At 32.3% G+C, this 22,324-nt stretch overlaps 1 protein-coding gene across 1 annotated transcript in view; it reads left to right on the forward strand.

Moving 5' to 3' along the window:
- The window catches only part of LOC127705275 (uncharacterized), a 431,608-nt gene extending 409,284 nt beyond the window's left edge, over window positions 1-22,324 (forward strand). Inside the window, exons 60-63 of the mRNA XM_052209598.1 lie at window positions 1,369-1,437; window positions 7,086-7,212; window positions 11,911-11,981; window positions 21,895-22,324. Of these exons, the coding sequence (XP_052065558.1) occupies window positions 1,369-1,437; window positions 7,086-7,212; window positions 11,911-11,981; window positions 21,895-21,936 (309 nt within the window). The 3' untranslated portion in view covers window positions 21,937-22,324. The remainder of the gene's footprint in view (window positions 1-1,368; window positions 1,438-7,085; window positions 7,213-11,910; window positions 11,982-21,894) is intronic.

Below are 22,324 nucleotides of genomic sequence, written 5' to 3' on the forward strand. Positions count from 1 at the left end.
AAATGACAAATGTAAAACAATTGAAACGAGAAAACAAATGGCCTTATTTATATACAAAAATGAAAGAAAAACAAATCTGTAACACATCAACAAACAACAACCACTGAATTACAGGCTCCTAACTTGGGACAGGCACATACATACAGAATGTGGCAGGGTTAAACATGTTAGCGGGATCCCAACCTTCCCCCTAACCTGGGACAGTGTTGTCACATTACAATATAAGAACAAACTATAAAAATGAGTTGAAAAAGGCTTAACTCATCAGATGGATACAAATAGAAATACTACACAAAGTGGACGTGGCTGGGTACTTGTATATCCCAACAACAACAAAAACGATCTGAGAGTACTCGCAGTTACTGACAGCTAGTTCAAAGCCACTAATAAAAAAATCATGCATCTAAGACTAAATTATAAATCAGTACACATCAAACATCTAATAGATTTAGTGTAAAGACGTCATAAACAGTCAGAGAAAAACATTACCTTGTGCAATGCCAAGATACAGGTATCGACAGATTGTAGATGCATGAATGTGTATATGTATATAACAATAATATTTAGTTTCCTTTTAATTTACTGATAACAAAATCAATATTAATACCAATAAAAACAATATTCAATGATCTAATTACAGTGTTGAATTGGTAACCTTTTAGAATAAGTTTATTTAAAGGATCGATAAGTTTACCAGGATCATTTCTAAATTTCTGGAGACGGTAAACAACATTTCCGTAAAAATGAGGATGTGCTATCCAGTTTGAAATAAGTTTTCTACAGGTTCAGCCAAACTTCAAAACGAAATCTTTATATTTATGGAAGAATTTGGTAAAGGTTTTAAGTAATTTGTGGTACATAATTCCTGGCTTAATAAATTACTAGTGATACATAGATAACGTTCATTAAAATCAAAAACTCACTACAGACGCGGGCATAGTGAACATATGCCTACTGTATACTCGACATTCTCAAGGCTCAATAACTGTTGTAGTAGGCTATATACCTAGTGCAAATATAACAATTGTACTGAATTAGACAATTTACATGGTTTATAAGAACATGAGCAACATGTTGGGTGCCACCTGTGGAGCAGGATCTGCTTACCCTTCCGGAGCACCTGAGATCACCCCCAGTTTTTAGTGGAGTTCGTGTTGCTTAGTCTTTAGTTTTCTATGTTGTGACTTGTGTACTATTATTTGTCTTTTGTCTTTTTCTTTTTTTAGCCATGGCGTTGTCAGTTTATTTTTGATCTATGAGTTTGACTGTTCCTCTGGTATCTTTTGCCCTTTTTCTCTTGTCCTGATGTGAATTTCTTGTCAAGTCTACCCAGAATTACAAGTATTATACAAGTATTTTTATTTGCAGGATGGTAACATGGTATTGTATCTAGGATCAGATCTTGTACACTACATGCAGAATGTGAAAGTTGATGATGTAAGTTTAGTACTGTAGATTCATTTCTTTTTCGTGGGTACCAATTTTCGTGGATTGAGGAAAACTTGCATTTTCGTCGATATTTAATTTTGTGGATTTCACAAAGTATGCATATAATCATACAGCGAATTTGTGATTCTTTGAATATTTACTTTCATGGTTTCCCTGTACCCACTTAATTATAAAAGTTGGTATCCAACGAAAGATAATGAATCCACAGTATGTTCATATGATTATATCACTTTGTTTCCAATGTCAGTCTATTACTTTGTTTACTTTTTAGCGTGGTCACCCTGATATTCCGACACCCCTTTATTCAGACACTTCATTGGTCCGACACCCCATTAGTCAGACACACCATTAGTCTGACAACCCAATAGTCTGACAAAGGTTAAGTATGGCCAAAATAGAAAATTTACTTCATAGAATCGTTGCTGACATGGTATTTGAACTACTCTTTCTTATGATATAAAAATAAGGAGGTGAGTTATGATTGTCATTGAGACAACAATCCACCAAAGGTTTTTAAAAAAGTGGATGTAAGAAATTATAGGCAACTGTACAGCCTTCAACAATGAAAATGAAATGCTCCGCAGGGCGCAGCTTCATACAACCGCAGAGGAGGAACTCTGAACAATTGGGGCCAGAATGGACACAACATTCAAGCTTGATACAGCTCTGAATTTGGATTGTGATTAAATGTTTGACACAGCATAGGTTTCTGACACAGAATGAATGTGGTCTAATTGAACTTAAAAATTTAAATTTACCTATTATGGTCCAATATCCAAAATCTAAATACATGGATTGATTCAGCATATCAAAGAATTCAAAGAATTAAATTTTTGACAAAATCAAACAAACTTTTATTTTAGACCCTTTTGAGCTCAATGTGGACCAATTTGATAACAGGGCCCAAAAATCAAAACTATAAATATATGGTTAGATTAAGCATATCAAAGAACCCCATCTATTCAATTTTTGTTGAAATCAAACAAAGTTAAATTTTGGACCCTAATTTGGATCAATTTGAAAACTGGACCCATAATCAAAAATCTAAATACAGGTTTAGATTCAGCATATCAAAGAACCCCAAGATTTCAATTTTTGTTAAAATCAAACAAAGTTTAATTTTGGAATCATTGGACCTTAATGTAGACCAATTTGAAAACGGGACCCAAAATTAAAATTCTAAATACACGGTTAGATTGGGCATATCAAAGAACCTCTATAATTCAACTTTTGATGAAATCAAACAAAGTTTAATTTTGGACCCTTTGGACCTCATGTGGACCAATTTAAAAACAGGGCCCAAATTCCAAAAACTTAATACACGGTTAGATTCAGCATTTAAAAGAACCCCAAGAATTCAAGAATAAAACTCCATTGAAATTGGTCAAGAAATAAGCAATTTATACAAAGTATTAGAAAAGTATTGTTTTTGGCCCCTAATTCCTAAACAGTTTTGGCCATAACCCCCAAAATCCATCCCAACCTTCCTTTTTAGCTCACCTGGCCCAAAGGGCCAAGTGAGCTTTTCTCATCACTTGGCGTCTGTCATCCCGCGTCCGTCGTCCGTCGTCCGTAAACTTTTACAAAAATCTTCTCCTCTGAAACTAATGGGCCAAATTTAACCAAACTTGGCCACAATCATCATTAGGGTATCTAGTTTAAAAAATGTGTCCGGTGACCCGGCCAACCAACCAAGATGGCCGCCATGGCTAAAAATAGAACATAGGGGTAAAATGTAGATTTTGGCTTATATCTCTGAAACCAAAGCATTGAGAGCAAATCTGACATGTAATAAAAATGTTTATCAGGTCAAGATCTATCTGCCCTTAAATTTTCAGATGAATCGGACAACCCGTTGTTAGGTTGCTGCCTCTGAATTAGTAATTTTAAGGAAATTTTGTCGTATTTGGTTATTATCTTGAATATTATTATAGATAGAGATAAACTGTAAAAACAATAATGTTCAGCAAAGTAAGTTCTACAAATAAGTCAACATGACCAAAATGGTCAGTTGACCCCTTAAGGAGTTATTGCCCTTTTATAGTCAATTTTTAACAATTTTTCGTAAATTTTTGTTATCTTTTACAAAAATCTTCTTCTCTGAAACTACTAAGATGAATTTAACCAAAGTTGTAAACAATCATCATTAGGGTATGTAGTTTAAAAATTGTGTCTGATGACTCCGCCCACGAACCAAGATGGCCGACATGGCTAATAATAGTACATGGGGTAAAATGCAGTTTTTGGCTCATATATCTAAACCCAAAGCATTTCGAGAAAATCTTTCAAAAACAAAATTGTTCATTAGGTTAAGATCTATCTGCCCTTAAATTTTCAGACCATTCAGGCAACCCGTTGTTGGGTTGCTGCCCCTGAATTGGTAATTTTTATAAATTTTTTTCAGCTTTTGGTTATTATCTTGAATATTATTATAGATAGAGATAAACTGTAAACAGCAAGAATGTACAGCAAAGTAAGACCTACAAATAAGTCAACATGACCAAAATGGTCAATTGACCCCTTAAGGAGTTATTGCCCTTTATAATCAATTTTTAACAATTTTCATAAATTTTGTAAATTTTTACATAATAATTTCCACTGAAACTACTTGGCCAAGTTCATTATAGATAAAGATAATTGTAAGCATCAAGAATGTTCAGTAAAGTAAGATCTACAAACACATCACCATCACCAAAACACAATTCTGTCATGAATCCATCTGTGTCCTTTGTTTAATATGCACATAGACCAAGGTGAGCGACACAGGCGTTTAAGAGCCTCTAGTTTTGGTATGGAACCTTGTGGTAAAGTTTCAGAAAGATCCATACACTTACACACAAGTTATTGTTTGGAAACTAAAAAAATACTTATTTTTATCCCTTTTGGGCTTAGTGTTCCTAAACTGTTGGGACCATAACCCCCAAAATCAGTCCCAACCTTCCTTTTGTGTTTTCAAACCTTGTGTTAATGTTTCATAGAGATCCATGCACTTAAACTAAAGTTGTAGTCCGGAAACAAAGTGTCATCGGACGACGATGACGTGATACTAATATACGGCCGCAAAATTTTGTTGAGGTCGTATAATAACCCATACTGTAAAGTCAGTTATGTCAGCCCTGACATGAAAATATGAAAGAATTTAATAGAGATAACTCACAACCTAATGTATAACTAAACAAAAAATTAAACGAAAAACAAATACGACAGACATGGTTGGATGGAGAGTAGTCATTGGCGTTCATACCACAACCTCTTATATCAATGAACCAATGACAACTACAAGAGTACAGACTCCTGACTTAGGACAGGCACACAAAGAATGTGAAGGGGTTAAACATGTTTGTGGTCGCCCCATCCCCATCCCCTAAGTTTGGACAGTGGTGTTACAGCACCAACTTTAAAAATCAGTTGAAAAGGGCTTAACTCACCAGATCGATACCAAGTGGAAAAACATCAAACATAAACACAGACCAGACGTGGAAGGGTATTTTTTCCAATAAGCACCAATTATCAGGTTGTCTGCATGTTGATATTGTAAAATTAAAGTAAGTTTCTGTGGTAAATTCAGGCAGTATATTGTAAAATATCAGCTGCGAGTCACAATATAAAGCTTTTTGTTGAGTGAGCACAGCGAACGAGATCAAAAAGCTTTCATATTGTGTCAAGCAGCTGATATTTTCAAACATTAATATGTAAATAGCCTGATAATTGATTTATTGGGCTGTTTTTGCTTCTTTTAAGTTTGGGTCAAACTTATCAGCGTCAGTTCAAACATTATGACATGGCTGATATTTCCGGGTGAAAGTTATTGATGCTGGGTCAACACATTTGACATCACAAAGCCATGATATGCAATTTTATTAAGAGCTGAGCTGAGTGATATAGACATTGGGACCACCGATAACAACTAATAAATAAATCATTTATCATAACTAAAAAATGAATCAGTACACATCCACCATCCAATGGATTTAGTGTAAAGACATCATTAACAGTCGGGTATCGACAGATTGAAGTACCATTAAAGTGCATGCATATGCACTTTATATTGCTGTTAATATTTGATTTATTTAAAGTAAGTTTCTGTGGTAAATTCCAGCAATATATTAAGAGAATTCTTGGTTATTTACTGAAAAAAATACCATTATAATATTTTATGTTCTTTATGAATTTGTCATTATCAAAGTTTGAGAACTCTCAGGAAGATAGATTAGTTTTAACTAAAGAGATTAACCTCTTGTACTGAAGATTTTTTTTTTATTTACTTAAACATGAATCAGTCAATTATTGGATTAAATGAACATGTCACTGGAATTTTAATCTAAAATGATGTAAAATGTTGTTCAATTATTCCGTGTTGGACTATAGGGGTGTCGGACTATTGTGGCAGCAGACAAATGGGGTGACAGACTAATGGGGCGGCGGACTATTGGGATGTCGGACGAATAGGCCGTCAGACCAATGGGGCGTCAGAATAACAGGGCTGCCCCCTTTTAAGTTTAGCATCCCATTCCTCTTTTTCTGTTCATTTGTCCTCAACATGTAGAAAAACAAGCTGATAATTATTAAAAAAAATTACAGTACTATACCTCAGCTCAACACAGAAGACTAGTCTACATTATTACTTTTTATATGACTGCAAACAAATTTTGGGGATTGTATAATGCTATCATGTCTCTCATAGTCGTTGTCTTCTGAAGACATTTAAGTTTATGTGTATGGATCTCTTTGAAATTTAAGCAAAAGGTTCAATACCACAAAAAGAAGGTTGGGAAGGAAGGGGGTGATGGTCCCAACCTTTAAGGAATTATGGGCCAAAAAGAGTCCCAAAACAAGCATTTTCCTAGTTTCAGGACAATAATTTGTGTATTGAAGTAATTTGATTGCTCTGAAATTGTACCACAAGCCACAAGGTTTAATACCACAAGTCAAAGGTTGGGGTCACAATTGCTAATTATTTGTATATAGTCTGGAAACAGATTTACTAAGTATTGTGCAACAACACAGTATACAGTGGATTGTACAATAGCAAGAAATCTTGAATATAAATTCAAATCATATAACCAATTTTAAGTACTTTGACTTCATTTAATCTGTGTCAGAAACCTATTATGTGTCAAATAATTAATTACAATCCAAATTCAGACCTGTATCAAGCTTGAATATTGTGTTCATTTTTGCCCAACTAGTCAGGTTTAGACCTCTGCGGTCGTATCCACTGTGCTCGGGACGCAGTTTATTTAAATTGCAATTGAATAAGTCTGTTTCTGATTGGCTTAAATCTGTTACACTCCTGACATAGAAGTATTGAGAAACAAAGCATGCTAGTAACTGATGATCTGTAGTTAGTTTAAACATATTTATTTATAGTGGATTGGGAAACAAGTTATGCAACTTATATTAATCTCTTTCGACTTTTCGGGTGATCTGTAGTTCACTGAAATTCAAGAAAAAAAGACAAGATTAACAACATTGTTTCTGTAAAAAATAGCATCTAAACTTAGTTACAAAATTAGATTTGATAAAGTGAACGATAAAAACCTTTTTTTTAATATGGACAATTATTAAAATTATCAACAAATAAATACTTAAATTCATACTGAAATGCTTTATATAATTGTTTGCTTTTGTTACAGGTAAGAATCTACAACATCCAAATTCCTGGCTCAGATTTAGATTTGTATTGGCAGACTGCTAATATGGAGAGGGAACAGTCTAAGAAAACTATGGCAGCACATTATAACATGAACAATCAAACTGACCGTAAGCTTAAACCATAAAATTGTTTAATAGAAGATTACCAGATAACTGAGTGAATGTACATATTATTTGTACCAATTATCAGGTTGTCTGCAGATTGATATTGTAAAATATCAGCTGAGAGTCACAATATGAATCTATTTGTCGGGTGAGCTTAGAGAACGACTTAAAAACAGATTCATATTGTGTGCTCAGCAGCTGATATATTACAATATAGATGTGATGTCGATAATCAGTTTATCAGATTGTATTAGTGTAGTTTGCATGATATAAACAAGTGTTGTTTTTTTTTGTTTCATCAGCAAACTGGAGGATTACTTGAATAGATAAATAAATGAATAAATAATCTTTATTTCAAGAGGATAATCTTCCTGAGAATCCTCAAATTATCAACTGGGTGAAATAAAAAGAAGTCAATAGGTATAATTCGTATTTGCCTGTTATAAATATTTTTTCAATATTACAAAACACAACATATCATAAATAATTCAATACACAAATGAAAATACATAAACATAAATATATAACCAAATTTTTTGGCAAATATCTGCTATAAATTTATAAAAAAAGAAAAAAAAATTAGAAAGAGGGAGGGAGGGTGGGTAATTTCAACGTAATATCAAATTCAAAAAGTAAAGAAAACACTTTGCAATAGTATAAATAAACAATTAACAACAAAGGAAATGTTTATATCCAATAAAAAGAGCGAAATAATCTAGATAAATTTAATACAAGAGTTTATACTAACAAAAATCTAGTTTGAACCCGTGTGATTACTGAGGTGTAGAAATATAAGTTTCACTGTTTTGCTAATTAAATAATTTAAATCTTTAATCAAACCAAATAATAATAACACATTTATAAAGTACATTTAATAGTTTTTCATCAGCTGAATGAAAATTATAATTTTGATTACCTCTAAGATTAAAGTTTTCTTGTAAATAGTTAGGAACCATATCTTTTAATGATTTAAGTATTGCCTTTTGATATTGAAGTTGTTTTTCCACATTTAAGAAGTTTAAATTAAACAATCAACTGGAGGATGTCATTATGCCAGCTTCTACTTTAACCCTAGCAGATTTCTTTGATAAATTATGAAGTTTATTTATTCCACTTTCATAACAACTACCCCATATATTGCAACAATAATTAATCGAACAATGGCAGAATATACACATTAAAATAAATAATATGTATATGCATTCTTATCTTTTGTAATAAGTTGATTCTATTTGATATTGTATGTGACATTTTATCTATTTGCTCATTCCAATTAAGGTTTTTGTCGATATAATAATAAACCAAGAAGTTTTTTACAATCTACATTCTCTATTTGTTCATCTGAAATATTGATATCTTAACTGTTCCCAGTTGAATAAAGCCTCTGTTTTGAATCAATAATCATTGATTTACATTTTTTGGCATTTACTTTCATACAATTTTGCAAACACTAGTTTTCAATTCCATAAATCTATTAATAAATTTTCAATGTTCATTGGTAAATTATTAATATATAAGATAAATAACAGAGGGCCAAGGATAGAACCTTGTAATACACTAGTTTTTGTCGAGTCTGCGACTTAAGTTGCAGAAAGCTCGACATAGGGATAGTGATTCGGCGGCAGCAGCGTTAACTAACTTCTTAAAAGCTATATATTTTAGAAGGTAAAAGACCTTGATGCTTCATACTTTGTATATAGAAGCCTTATGTTATGAAGTTTCTGTCTGTCTCATGTTCATTGTCCTCTACCTCATTTTCATGGTTCAGGGACTAATTGAAAAAAAAAGTTAAGATTTTTTGTAATGTCAATATCTCTTTTATTATGAGTGACAGGGTAAATATATTTAGTATGTGCGTACCTTGCAAGGTCCTCATCCCCGTCAGACAATTTTCACTTGACCTTGACCTCATTTAATGATCAATAAACAAGGTTAAGTTTTGGTGGTCAAGTCCATATCTCAGATACTATAAGCAATAGGTCTAGTATATTTGGCGTATGGAAGGATTATTAGGTGTAAATGTCCAACTGGCAGGCTTCATCTGACCTTGACCTCAATTTCATGGTTCAGTGGTTATAGGTAAGTTTTGGTGTTTTGGTCTGTTTTTCTTGTACTTTATGCAATAGGTTTTCTATATTTGGTGTATGGAATGATTATAAGGTGAACATGTCCAACTGGTGGGTGTCATCTGACCTTGACCTCATTTTCATGGTTCAGTGGTGAAAGTTAAGTTTTTGAGTTTTGCTCTTTTTTCTAATACTTTATGCAATGGTTCCTTTATGCAATAGTTGAACAACATTTGGTGTATGGAAATATTTTATAGTATACATGCATGTCAGTTGCACAGGTTTTATTTGACCTTGACCTCATTTTCACGGTTCATTGCTTAATGTTAAGATTTTGTGTTTTGGTCTGTTTTTCTTAAACTATAAGCAATAAGTCAACTATATTTGTTGTATGGAAGGATTGTAAGCTGTAAATGTCTGTCTGACAGGTATCATCTGACCTTGAACTCACTTTGGTGGTTCATTGGTCAATGTTATGTTTTAATGGTTAAGTTTGTTTCTTTGATACTATAAGCAATAGGTCAACTATATTTAATGCATAGATTGATTGTAATTATATAAGGTGTTAATGTCTGCCTGACATGGTTCATCTGACCTTGACCTCATTTTCATGGTTCATTGGTCAATGTTCAGTTTACTTGGTTTCGTCTGTTTCTTAGAAACTATAAGCAATAGGTCACTATATTAAGCGTATTGAATAATTGTAAGTTGTACCTGTATTTCCTGTTTGGTTTATCTGACCTTGACATATTTTTCTTGGATCATGTTAAGTTTATGTGATAGTTGTAGTTGTAGCTTTATTTTTAGGACTGTCATCATAATATCAATGGTATGTAAAGGCGAGACATTTCAGCGTGTGCACTCTTGTGCATTCTTTCTTTAAAAATTTTCTTCACTTTTAAATTGTTCAATGAATTATAACCAACAAAGGAGTAGGTCGATAGCACCCTAAAACGGCTCTTGTTTTTAGCTATAATTTCAAATTAGGATTTGTTGACCGATATCACAATGAATCATGCATAGTAAATACAATGACTAGATAGAAAATATGTCTTTTTGTTGAAAATTTACAAACATGCGTTCTATAAATTTTCAATGATTTTTTGGATAGGAAACATAGAACACATAGTGTCGACAAAAAAGCTGTTTTAACAAAATGTTTATTAAATGTTTGTTAAAACATTTTAGATATCTGACTTGAATATTGAGTTCATGTTGCTCTATATTTCCTTGACCATAATTTGGTTGAAATCTGTATGATTTCATCAACATTTAGTGACATAACTTGGAATGATACGAGTATAAATATAGCAGCGAAATTAAAATATTTGGAAGACTCAAAGTGAAGGGAAGGATAGTGCAGAATTTTAGTATGAGTTTAAACTCTTATGAATGCTATGTTGGGTTTCTATAGGAACCAATTTTTTTTAAGAACGAAACAATAATAACTGTGTTTATGGTTACTTTGCGTTATAGTCAAGTTAGTTTTAGCTTTATTTAATTTAACCGACTTTAGTTTTGTTTTATTTTGTTCCATCTCAGCGATGAATAATTGAGTAAGATATTAAAATCCAGGATGAACCTTTCATCAGTAATGGCAGGCATTGAAAGCTGACATATAGTAACTTAAAAAGGGAAATTGTAGAGTGGAACTGTTTAGTCTGCAAAACCGATGTGCACATTGCAGCATCACTTGTTTGTGATGGCTGCCTAGAGTGGATTCCACCAAAAATGCTTAGGACTTAAACATGCTTAAGACTTAAAAATGCTTAGGTCTTAAAAATGCATAGGTCTTAAAAATTCATAGGACTTAACCATGCTTAGGACTTAAGCATGTGTAGGACTTAGGCAAGCTTTTGACTTAAACATGCTTAGGACTTAAACATGCTTAGGTCTTAAAAATGCATAGAACTTAAGCATGCTTAGGACTTAAGTGTGCTTAGGACTAAAGCATGCTTAGGACTTAAGCATGCTTAGGATTTAAGCATGCTTAGGACTTTAAAATGCTTAGGACTTAAACATGCAGCCAAAAGCACCTCCAATGTGCAGAAGCTGTCCCATAAATTATATAATCTCATCCTGTCTGCAAAAGTGTATGTATCATTGAATTGTTTAGGAATCAAAGTTTTTCAAGTCAAGTTGTATTTAAATAATAAATCACATACATATGGGACATATTATATTACTATTCCCAGTATACATTGAAATGCATTATTGTAGCAATAACAATTTAACCAAGGACACAAATATAATTGTTATTTTCATAATTGATCAGACATAGCATTCCAGCAATTAGTGTTCAATGTAAAATAACTTTTTTGTTATTGTTATGTTTTCAAAAGTAACTGTAGCCAGTGCAAATTTTAAAAACTATAGGGGCTAGATTTAAATATTAAATGTTAATTAGTTTTTGCTGTTGTCTAAAAAACTATAGGAGCTAGGTTTGACTTGTGAATTACAAGAATGACAAGAAACCCAAAGAATAACTGTAGTATGTGCATTTGAAAGTCCTAATTAGCAAACTGGTGAACAGCTGTGCCAGTGGTTCAAAATTTTCCGCCAATTTTGATACCTACATCAAAAATAAGGGATCTATCAAATTATTGTGTCTTAACCTATTGTAAATTTTTTTCAGCATCTATCATCATGGACTTAGGACAAAGAAATATAGATATGATCATGACAGGTAGTCCATATTTTGTAGAGGTAAGATATGATCATGACAGGTAGTCCATATTTTGTAGAGGTAAGATATGAACATGACAGGTAGTCCATATTTTGTAGAGGTAAGATATGATCATGACTGGTAGTCTATATTTTGTAGAGGTAAGATATGATCATGACTGGTAGTCTATATTGTGTAGAGGTAAGATATGATCATGACAGGTAGTCCATATTTTGTAGAGGTAAGATATGATCATGACAGGTAGTCCATATTTTGTAGAGGTAAGATATGATCATGACAGGTAGTCCATATTTTGTAGAGGTAAAATGTGATCATGACTGGTAGTCCATATTTTGTAGAGGTAAGATATCATCATGACAGCTAGTCCATATTTTGTAGAGGTAAGATATGATCATGACAGGTAGTCCATATTTTGTAGAGGTAAGATATGATCATGACAGGTAGTCCATATTTTGTAGAGGTAAGATATTGATTGATTTGTTTTGAAAACTTTTAGTTTTTTATGCTCAAGCTGCTTTGGATGGTGCATTGAGTGTTACCTTTATTGTTCTTTGTACATTCGTCTGTCATCTGTCCCAAAATTATTTTCTGTTCTCAAACTTTAGTTTGCTTCAACCAAACATTATGAAACTAATACACAATGCTTATTACCACAAAACACAGATCATGGATGAATTTGGGTTTTGTCACTTTTACTGTTCTTGAGTTAGACCCCTTTTTTGTAACGTTATTAACAAGGGCCTTAGGGGCATCATCTGTGTCACATTCTCCACTTATTTTATTTTCAAATTCAAGAACCAAAGAGGTGCATGGCTTTATAATACCTTTTCAATAAGAAAAATTTATTGCATTTGGTTCAAAACACCCCAATTAAGCGTGTATATATTTTTGATTGAGTTAAGCCATTTCAATTGATATTTTACAGTGTGCCTTTTTATGTTGTTATGTTATACAACTGTCTCAGGTTAGGGTGAAGGTTGGCGTCTGTTAATACTTTTAAACCCCGCTGCATTTTTAAGCACCTGTCCTGAGTTGGGATCCTGTTTTTCAGTGGTTGTTATGTAGGTGTGTGGTTCATATTAAAGTTTTTCTTGTTTTTGTATCCTGCTTAATGCGTTGCATGGGACATGAAAATACTGGCGTCCATCCTCAGGTTTGACAGAATTCTTGCCAGATTTTTATAAAACTTGTACACTAGGTTAATATCAGCAATATCTCGAACAAGTTCTATAATGGTGGATGATCGACTTTTTTTAAAGAGTTATGCCCCTTGAAAAATGGCCATGTTAGCGCTCTCACTGGTTGAAGTTGTGCATCAGCTAAATGTTATTATTGAATTGGTAGAATTGTTTCATTTTTTCTTGTTAACTCACCGTTCTGAAGGAACTGTGAGCTTTAGCCATCTTTTGGTGTTTGTCGTCATTCGTCCAGTGTAAACTATCTCAAACATCTTCCCCTCTGAAACTACTGAACCAATTCCAACCAAACTTAAGCTGAATGATTCTTAGAGTATCTAGAATAAAGTTTGTGTTTTCTTTTCTGTTTCGTCATGAAAAAGCCATAAATATTCCATATTATGTATAAAAAAAACAAACCAGGGCAACACGGCAATATCACCAAAGTAAATTTAGAAAACTTCAAACTTCAACCAACACCTACAAATACTGCTTCTTTCCATCAAAGTCTGGAATACCTTACCAATAAGAATGTTAAATATAGAAGATGCAGAGGCATTCAAGAACAGCCTCACATCTTATTTAATAGAGTAGTCCCGCAACAAACACTAAAATTTTAATTTCGCATGTAGATATGTTTTAAATGAGCACCATATTGAATGACTTGATTAGTACTTGCGTGATGGGTCTTAGATTCTTTGCATTTCAACAATGTAGATGTAGATGTAGAAAACATGGCCGCCATAGCTAAAAATTGAACATAGGGGTAAAATGCAGTTTTTAGCTCACCTGGCTCACAGGGCCAAGTGAGCTTTTCTTATCACTTGGTCCAAGGACATAGTTATCGTCCTTTGGTTTTTGTTGTCTACGAATATAGTCCCTAGCTCTTACTTAAGTTTGCCTTAACCAAATGTTATGAAACCTATACACAATGCTTATTACCACAAAACACAGATCAAGTTTGAATTTCGGTGGCGTCACTTCAACCGTTCTAGAGTTATGCCCCTTTATAAATGGAAAAATTGCAAAATTTTTAGTTTCCGTTCTCAACCAAATGTTATGAAATAAATAAAATAAATAAAATAAAATTCTTTATTTAACGAAGGTAACACATTTAACAATTACATGTTAATCTTCCATGAGGCCTTCAAAAACTATTAATACAAATAGAAAAGAAAAAAGAAAAAAAAATACAAACAAAATAAAATACATAATACTGTTATACATAGCAGCTTAAATATTGAATAAGTACATATGCATTCAATAGAAGAAGAAAAAATACATTAGAATCAAGCATCTTCATTCTGTACAGTTAGAAAATAGTTTGAACATTTGATCTTAAATGTATCTAAATTATTTATTTCTTTAATATTATTTGGTAAATTATTCCAGGTAATAAGACCAGAATATTTAAATGAAACTTATACACAATGCTTTTTACCACAATACACAGATCAAGATTGAATTTTGGTGGCGTCACTTGAACCGTTCTAGAGTTATGCCCCTTTATAAATGGAAAAATTGCAAAATTTTTATTTTCTTCTAAATATCAAGTATTTTTTAAAATTGGAGTTATCTTCCTTTGTCCATGATTATAGTTGAATCAACTACAATCAATGCTTTATACAATGCAATGTTTAATTTTGACTTCCACTGATAATCACAGATCGAGTTGAATTTGGGTAGTGTCACTTTAACCATTATTGAGTTATTCCCCTTTATGCCAATTTTACATCTGCTTCAAACAAATTTGATGTACTGACTTATGTTCTGAATGCAATTTATTTCCATGCATGTGTAAATTATTTTCTTAGTCACAAGGGCTTCAGATTTCTGAGATAAAGAAAACTAGAAACACTAGAAAAACAATTAAAGAAAAGAATGAGAGTCATTTCTCACTTGACACAACCCAGGAAATGTCTACTGTCAAACTTTATAGTACTAATGATGGGTTGATTAGTTCTGATAATTTTAACACTGAATCTCAGACATCTGAACAGGATACATTACTTGGTATTAAACAGCATGATACAAACTGTGTAATGTTTGATGATGAGTCTAATGTAGATAATTTATTGTTACCTCTCCCTCAGGTCAGTTTAATGATTGATGTGAAATTATCCTATGTCTCTGTATTTACTTTAGCAATTATTGTTTGTATATATTATCTAATCAATTTAGAAAACCATGCATTGACAGGGAAACAAATAGACTTTAATGATAAGATTTTTAATTTTTATGGTTTTAGTAAATCCAAAGGTATAAGGATTTGTTCTCATAATGTTAATAGGATTGAAAGTAAATTTGAAGAAATTAAACATAACCATATGTTTTCTGATAACCAACCTGATGTATTAGGATTGTGTGAAACATTTTTAACAAAACACACTACTGATAATGAATTACAAGCACCTGGTTATGTATTTTGAAAGAAAGGACAGAACATCACAAAATGGGGGTGGTCTGATTGTTTATTTTTCTGAAACAATTAAATTTTTAAGAAAAAACAACATCGAAATAGGGGGTATTGAAACAATGTGGGTTGAAATTAAACCAGATTACAAAAAATCCTTTTTATTATGTTTTGTGTATAGGCCACCAAAGTCACTGATAGATTGGGTTGATGATTCTGATAAAGAAATAAGAGTGGCAATGACCATGAATTCAGATATAACAATTATAGGGGGGGGGGGGGGCCTCAATTATGGGTGATTTTAATTTTAAAGCACCAAACAAACCTCCTCAAAAATGGCTGAATGTTTTAGAATCATACAATTTTCATCAACTGATTGTAGATGCCACAAGGGTAACAAAAGATTCTAGTACATTGATTGATCATATTTATGTCAATAATCCAAATATGGTACAGGAATCACATGTGTGTAGATATGCAATTAGTGACCATTATCCTATCTGTTTAACAAGGAAAGAAGCAAATATAGGAAAAAAGAATACACACAGTACAATTACTTACAGAAATTTCAAAAATTTCAACCAAAATGAATTTTTATTAGATCTGCAAACTACACCATTTCATAAAATTGAATTTGAAGAAAATCCCTCCGACTGCCTACAATTGTTTTATGGTATGTTGAACAAGGCTTTAGATAAATATGCTCCTGTTGTTAAAAAGAGAGTTAAAAGGGACAGACAGCCTGAATGGTATAACAGTGAAATCATTTACACTAGGAATATGAGAGATAAATATAATGCACTTGGTTTATGGAGTGAGTATAGATTTTGGAGAGATAAAACTAAACAATTAAATTATAGATAACTCAAAAAAGAATTATTATAAAAATATGGTAAAAGACTCCAATGACCCTAAAACTTTATGGAAATGTCTTCACAGTCTGAACCCAAAAGTTAAAAATACACCATATGAGTTAGCCACAGAAGATAACAATTACAACTAAAAGTAAAAAATCAATAGCAGAAACTTTTAATAACTTTTTCACTTCCTGTGCTGAAAAATTAAAAGAACAAGAAAGTTATACACCTGTAAACAAAGCAGATTTCAGTAATTTTGATAAATTTGTTAAAAATAAATTACATAAACATGACAAATTTTCTATACCACCAGTGATCATGAATGAGCTATTTAATGAGTTAACAAAACTTGATATAAACAAAGCATCTGGTATGGATAATATTGGACCAAAAATCCTAAGATTAAGTGCCTCTTTTATTGCATCACCTCTCACATACATATTTAACCGAATGATAGATACTGGCATATATCCTTCTTTACTGAAGAATGCTAAGGTAACACCAGTTTTCAAGGATGGTGACAAGCTTTTAGCAACAAATTACAGACCTATATCTGTTCTTCCAACTTTATCAAAATTAATAGAAAGACATGTTTCTAATAATATGTACAAATACTTATCTAAACTTAAACTTTTACACCCTACACAATCTGGTTTCAGGCCGCAGCATTCTTGTCAAACTGCACTTATTAATATCATTGACAAATGGTTGCAAGAAATGAATGATGGTAATTTAAACCTAGCAATTTTATTAGATTTTAAAAAAGCTTTTGATTTGGTAGATCATGACATTCTTTGTTTAAAGCTTGAAATTTATGGATTTAGTGAGGCTACTGTTAGTTTTTTCAAGTCATACCTGAATAACAGAAAACAGCAGGTAAACATTTGTAATGTTTATTCTGAACAACATGTAAAATTTGGTGTCCCCCAAGGTTCTATACTTGGTCCTCTATTATTTGTGCTATTTATAAACAACCTTCCCTTATGCATTGAAAATTGTGAAACAGACCTATATGCTGATGACACCACTCTTCATAAATCAGGGAAAAACATAGAAAATATACATGATGATGTTCAAGAAGATTTATACGGGGTTGAAGAGTGGTGCAAAATAAATAACATGTTCATTAATGCAAATAAAACAAAATGTTTGGTTACTGGAACAAAGCAGAAACTATCAATATAGACTTATCAACCAAACTTGATAATAAATTCAAAAGTATTACAAAATTCTTCATGTGAAAAATTATTAGGTGTTAAAATTGACAGCACACTTAACTGGAGAAATCAAATTGACCAAGTTTGTGCTAACATATCATCCAGAATATACCTTCTTTCTAAAATAAAGAAATTTTTAGATATAAATGCACAGAAAACATATTACAATGGGTATATTCTGCCCCTAATTGACTACTGCTGTATTATTTGGGGTGAATGTAAAAATGAAGGGATAACAAGAATTTTTAAAACTCCAAAAAAGGGCAGCAAGATTAATTCTAGATGCAGATCCTTAATCCCCCTCAGCCCCCTTATTTAAAAAACTTGGGTGGATGACAGTTGACAATAGAATCAAATACCACAAATATTTACTTCTATATAAATGTATGCATATGGAAGCACCAATGTACCTAGTTCAAAAGTTTAAACTGAAATCAGATAATAATCCTTACTCCTTGAGAGGTGTCACTCAAGGTAATCTGATAGTTCCTAAGCCAAAAAGTGAGCTATTTAAGAAATCTTTTGTTTATTCTGGATCAGTGTTATGGAATGGACTACCACACAAAATGTGTAAAGCTCAAAACACTTATACTTTTAAACAAAGTATCAAGAAGTACTTAACACAGTCCTGATAAGATTATGTTTTCTACAATGTATTTGTATATTTTTTGTTTTTTTATTTTTATTTGATTTTTTGACTACATGTACATCTTGAACAGCTTTATATCTTATCATGTTAACAATATTACATTGAACTACTTGACTGTAAATTAACTATGTGTAAATATCTGTTTTTGATTGTATTGTAATTTGTATGTTAGGGCCTCAGGGAAGATTAGTTTATTGTAACTAACTGAGTTTTACCATCTTTAAATAAAGAATTTATTATTATTATTATTATAAATCGAAAGATTGCAAAATTTTTAGTTTCCATTCTGTAACCTAAGTTTGCCCCAACCAAACATTATGAAACCTATGCACAATATTCATTACCACAAAACTAAGATCAAGTACAAATTTTTTGTTTCAGTTTTCTAACTTTAGTTTGCCTCAACCAAATGTTATGAAACTTATACACAATGCTTATTACTACATAATACAGATTAAGTATGAAATTTGGTGGTGACACTTTTACCATTCTTGAGTTATGTCCCTTTATAAACATAAAAATTGCTGAATTTTTAGTTTGTCTCAACCAAATGTTATAAAACTTCTACACAACCGTTCTAGAGTTATGCGTGTTCACAAATAGAAAAATTGCTGAATTTTTAGTTTCTGTTCTCTACTTAAGTTAGCCTCAACCAAATGTTATGAGACTTACACACAATGCTTATTACCACAAAACTCAGATCAAGTTCAAATTTGGACTGAGCATCACTTTTACCGTTCTTCAGTTATGTCCCTTTTTAACTATATGATATGCAAGCGGGGGCATCATCTGTGTCCACATGTGGACACTATCCACATTTTTTAAATAAGGGAAAGGGGGGAGGTGAAAAAAATTGGAGGGGGACAATTTTTTTTGAAACACTTTCCCAATTTATTTCTTGATATTTTATGCATGAAATATTAAGTAAGGGGGTGAAATTACATGTTAAAAAAAATTAGGGTGCTGAATCTTTATGTTAAGTAGTGATTTGGTCCAGTTAAAAAAAGTCAAAAATTAGAATGTCTGAAGCTGTCAAACTGAATTTTAGCCCCCCTTAACACAGAATTGTCAATATTTTGGGTTAGAGCTGGTAGAAGTTTCTATAATTTTGATATTATTTATATCAATAGTAGTACACTACACTGTAAAAATCTTTTTGAGATAGAGCAGGTGCGATTTTTTTTAATTTGAATGTATTGTCTAAAAGAAATGCACTACGAAATAACTGTGTTCTCGGGCCACTTGGCGTCTGTCGTCGTTAACTTTTACAAAAATCTTCTCCTCTGAAACTACTGGGCCAAATTTAACCAAACTTGGCCACAATCATCTGGGGTATCTAGTTTCAAAAATGTGTCCGATGACCCGGCCAACCAACCAAGATGGCCGCCATGGCTAAAAATAGAACATAGGGGAAAAATGTAGATTTTGGCTTATATCTCTGAAACCAAAGCATTTAGGGCAAATCTGACATGGGGTAAATATGTTTATCAGGTCAAGGTCTATCTGCCCTGAAATTTTCAGATCAATCGTACACCCCTGTTGTTGTGTTGCTGCCTCTGAATTGGTAATTTAAAGGAAATTTTGCCGTTTTTGGTTATTATCTTGAATTTATTATAGATAGAGATAAACTGTAAACTGCAAAAATGTTCAGCAAAGTAAGATCTACAAAAAAGTCAACATGACCAAAATGGTCAGTTGACCCCTTAAGGAGTTATTGGCCTTTATAGTCAATTTTTTACATTTTTTTGTAAATTTTTGTAATCTTTTACAAAAATCTTCTCCTCTGAAACTACTAAGACATATTTAAAAAAACTTATCCACTATCATCAGTAGGGTATCTAGTTTCAAAATTGTGTCCGATGACCATGCCCGCAAACCAAGATGGCCGACATGGCTAAAAATAGTACATATGGTAAAATGCAGTTTTTGGCTCATATCTCTGAAACCAAATCATTTTAAGCAAATCTGACAGGTTAAAATTGTTCGTTAGGTCAATATCTATCTGCCCTGAAATTTTCAGACCATTCAGGCAACCTGTGTTGGGTTGCTGCCCCTGAATTGGTAATTTTAAGAAGATTTTGCAGCTTTTGGTTATTATCTTGAATTTTACTATAGATAGAGATAAACTGTAAACAGCAATAATGTACAGCAAAGTAAGACCTAAGAATAAGTCAACATGACCAAAATGGTCAATTGACCCCTTAAGGAGTTATTGGCCTTTATAATCAAATTTTAACAATTTTTATAAATTTTGTAAATTTTTACAAATTATTTTCCACTGTAACTACTGGGCCAAGTTCATTATAGATAGAGATAATTGTAAGCAGCAAGAATGTTCAGTAAAGTAAGAACTACAAACGCATCACCATCACCAAAACACAAGTTTGTCATGAATCCAGCTGTGTCCTTTGTTTGATATGCACATAGACCAAGGTGAGCGACACAGGCTCTTTAGAGCCTCTAGTTTGCTTCTATCTCAGAAAACAAAGAATTTATAGCAAATCTGACTTGGGTTAAAGTGTCAAGTTCTACCAGCCATGAAATTTTCACATGAATCTAACAACCCATGGTTGGGTTGCTGCCACTAAATTGGTAATTTTAAGGAAATTTTGCAGTTTTTATACGCCCGTTTACGGGACATATTATGGTATACCGTTGACCGTCTGTCCATCCGTCCGTCGTCAACATGTCGGACATTAACTCACAATGCTTCAACCAATATGCATGAAACTTTGGTGAATTGTTTAGTTCTATTGACGTGAGCTCCCTTTCGTTTTTTATAAATTTCAGATTTACCATTTTCGAGTTTTGGGGTGATTCATTAAAAAGGGGGATTTTCCAGTTTTCTGACAATAACTAAAAAATGCTTTCAGCAGTTCTCATGAAACTTTGGTGAATTGTTTATATCTGTTGATGTAAGCTCCCTTTAGAATTTTATAAATTTTAGATTTTACATTTCTGAGTTATGGGGTTTTATTCATTAAAAAAGGGGGGATTTTCCAGTTTTTGAACAATAACTCAAAAATGCTAAAATGTTTGATAACTGTTTCAAAGTGGCACATAATGTTTGGAAATGAATTGGGTCAAGAAATGTAAATGAAAAATATAAAGATTTTTATCGGACGACGTCCCAATTTAGTCATATTAAGAACCGTTTTTGCAAAAATGCTGAAAAATGCAGAATTTATGCAGTTTTCCATCATTATTTCCATTGTGCAGGCAAGAAACAACAAAATAATTACAGAGAAGCTTTATTATAACTATTGACATAATCTCACCAAATATAAAGTTGTTTCTTGGGTGTGCACATACTTTTCCAAACTAAAACATACATATAATTTGATGAAAAACATGGAATATCAAGATTTCTTTTCAAAATATGCAAATTTAATCATGGTTTGTTGCCATGGTAACTTGTTCAATGTGAAATTTGTTTTTATTTTCTGAATACATTGTAGGTAAGTCTAGTTTGGACAAATTTATTTATATGTGTGATAACTTTTTAAATTGGGATAATATATGGGCCAAATAAGGGCCTTATTGCCCCTACTCCCCCCAAAACAATGCTTTTTACATTTTAAAGCTTATAAATATTGATGTGTATTTTCTTCTTTTTTTTCAGAGTACAACAGATTATTCCAGATATAATCTTCACTACAACTAAGAAACAGCTGTCAGACGATTTTAATGAATATACTTGTACTATATAAATACAACTATATCCATGAATTATAATAAACACCTTTTACAGTCTTTCTGCAATTATGTTTTTAAAACTTACATCTTTAAATTAGTTTTTCTGCTGTAGATTCTGTAGCATTTCAGTATAGGGTAGATCTCAGGGTAAACATTTGTGGTGTGAATCTGTCTGCCAATAACATCTGACCACTTGTTGGTTAGCAGTTGACACTGTAGATATAATCAAAGTACTGAAGTACTGAACATCAGATGACCACAAGTTCTTGTGGATGGTCACAAGCACTTTAAAAAAAAATGACATCTCTGAAAGTGAGGTTAAGGTACATAGATAATAAAAAAATCTGAGACAAGTT

Source organism: Mytilus californianus, unplaced genomic scaffold, assembly GCF_021869535.1.
Source record: "Mytilus californianus isolate M0D057914Y unplaced genomic scaffold, xbMytCali1.0.p SCAF_6, whole genome shotgun sequence".
NCBI classification, from domain to species: domain Eukaryota; kingdom Metazoa; phylum Mollusca; class Bivalvia; order Mytilida; family Mytilidae; genus Mytilus; species Mytilus californianus.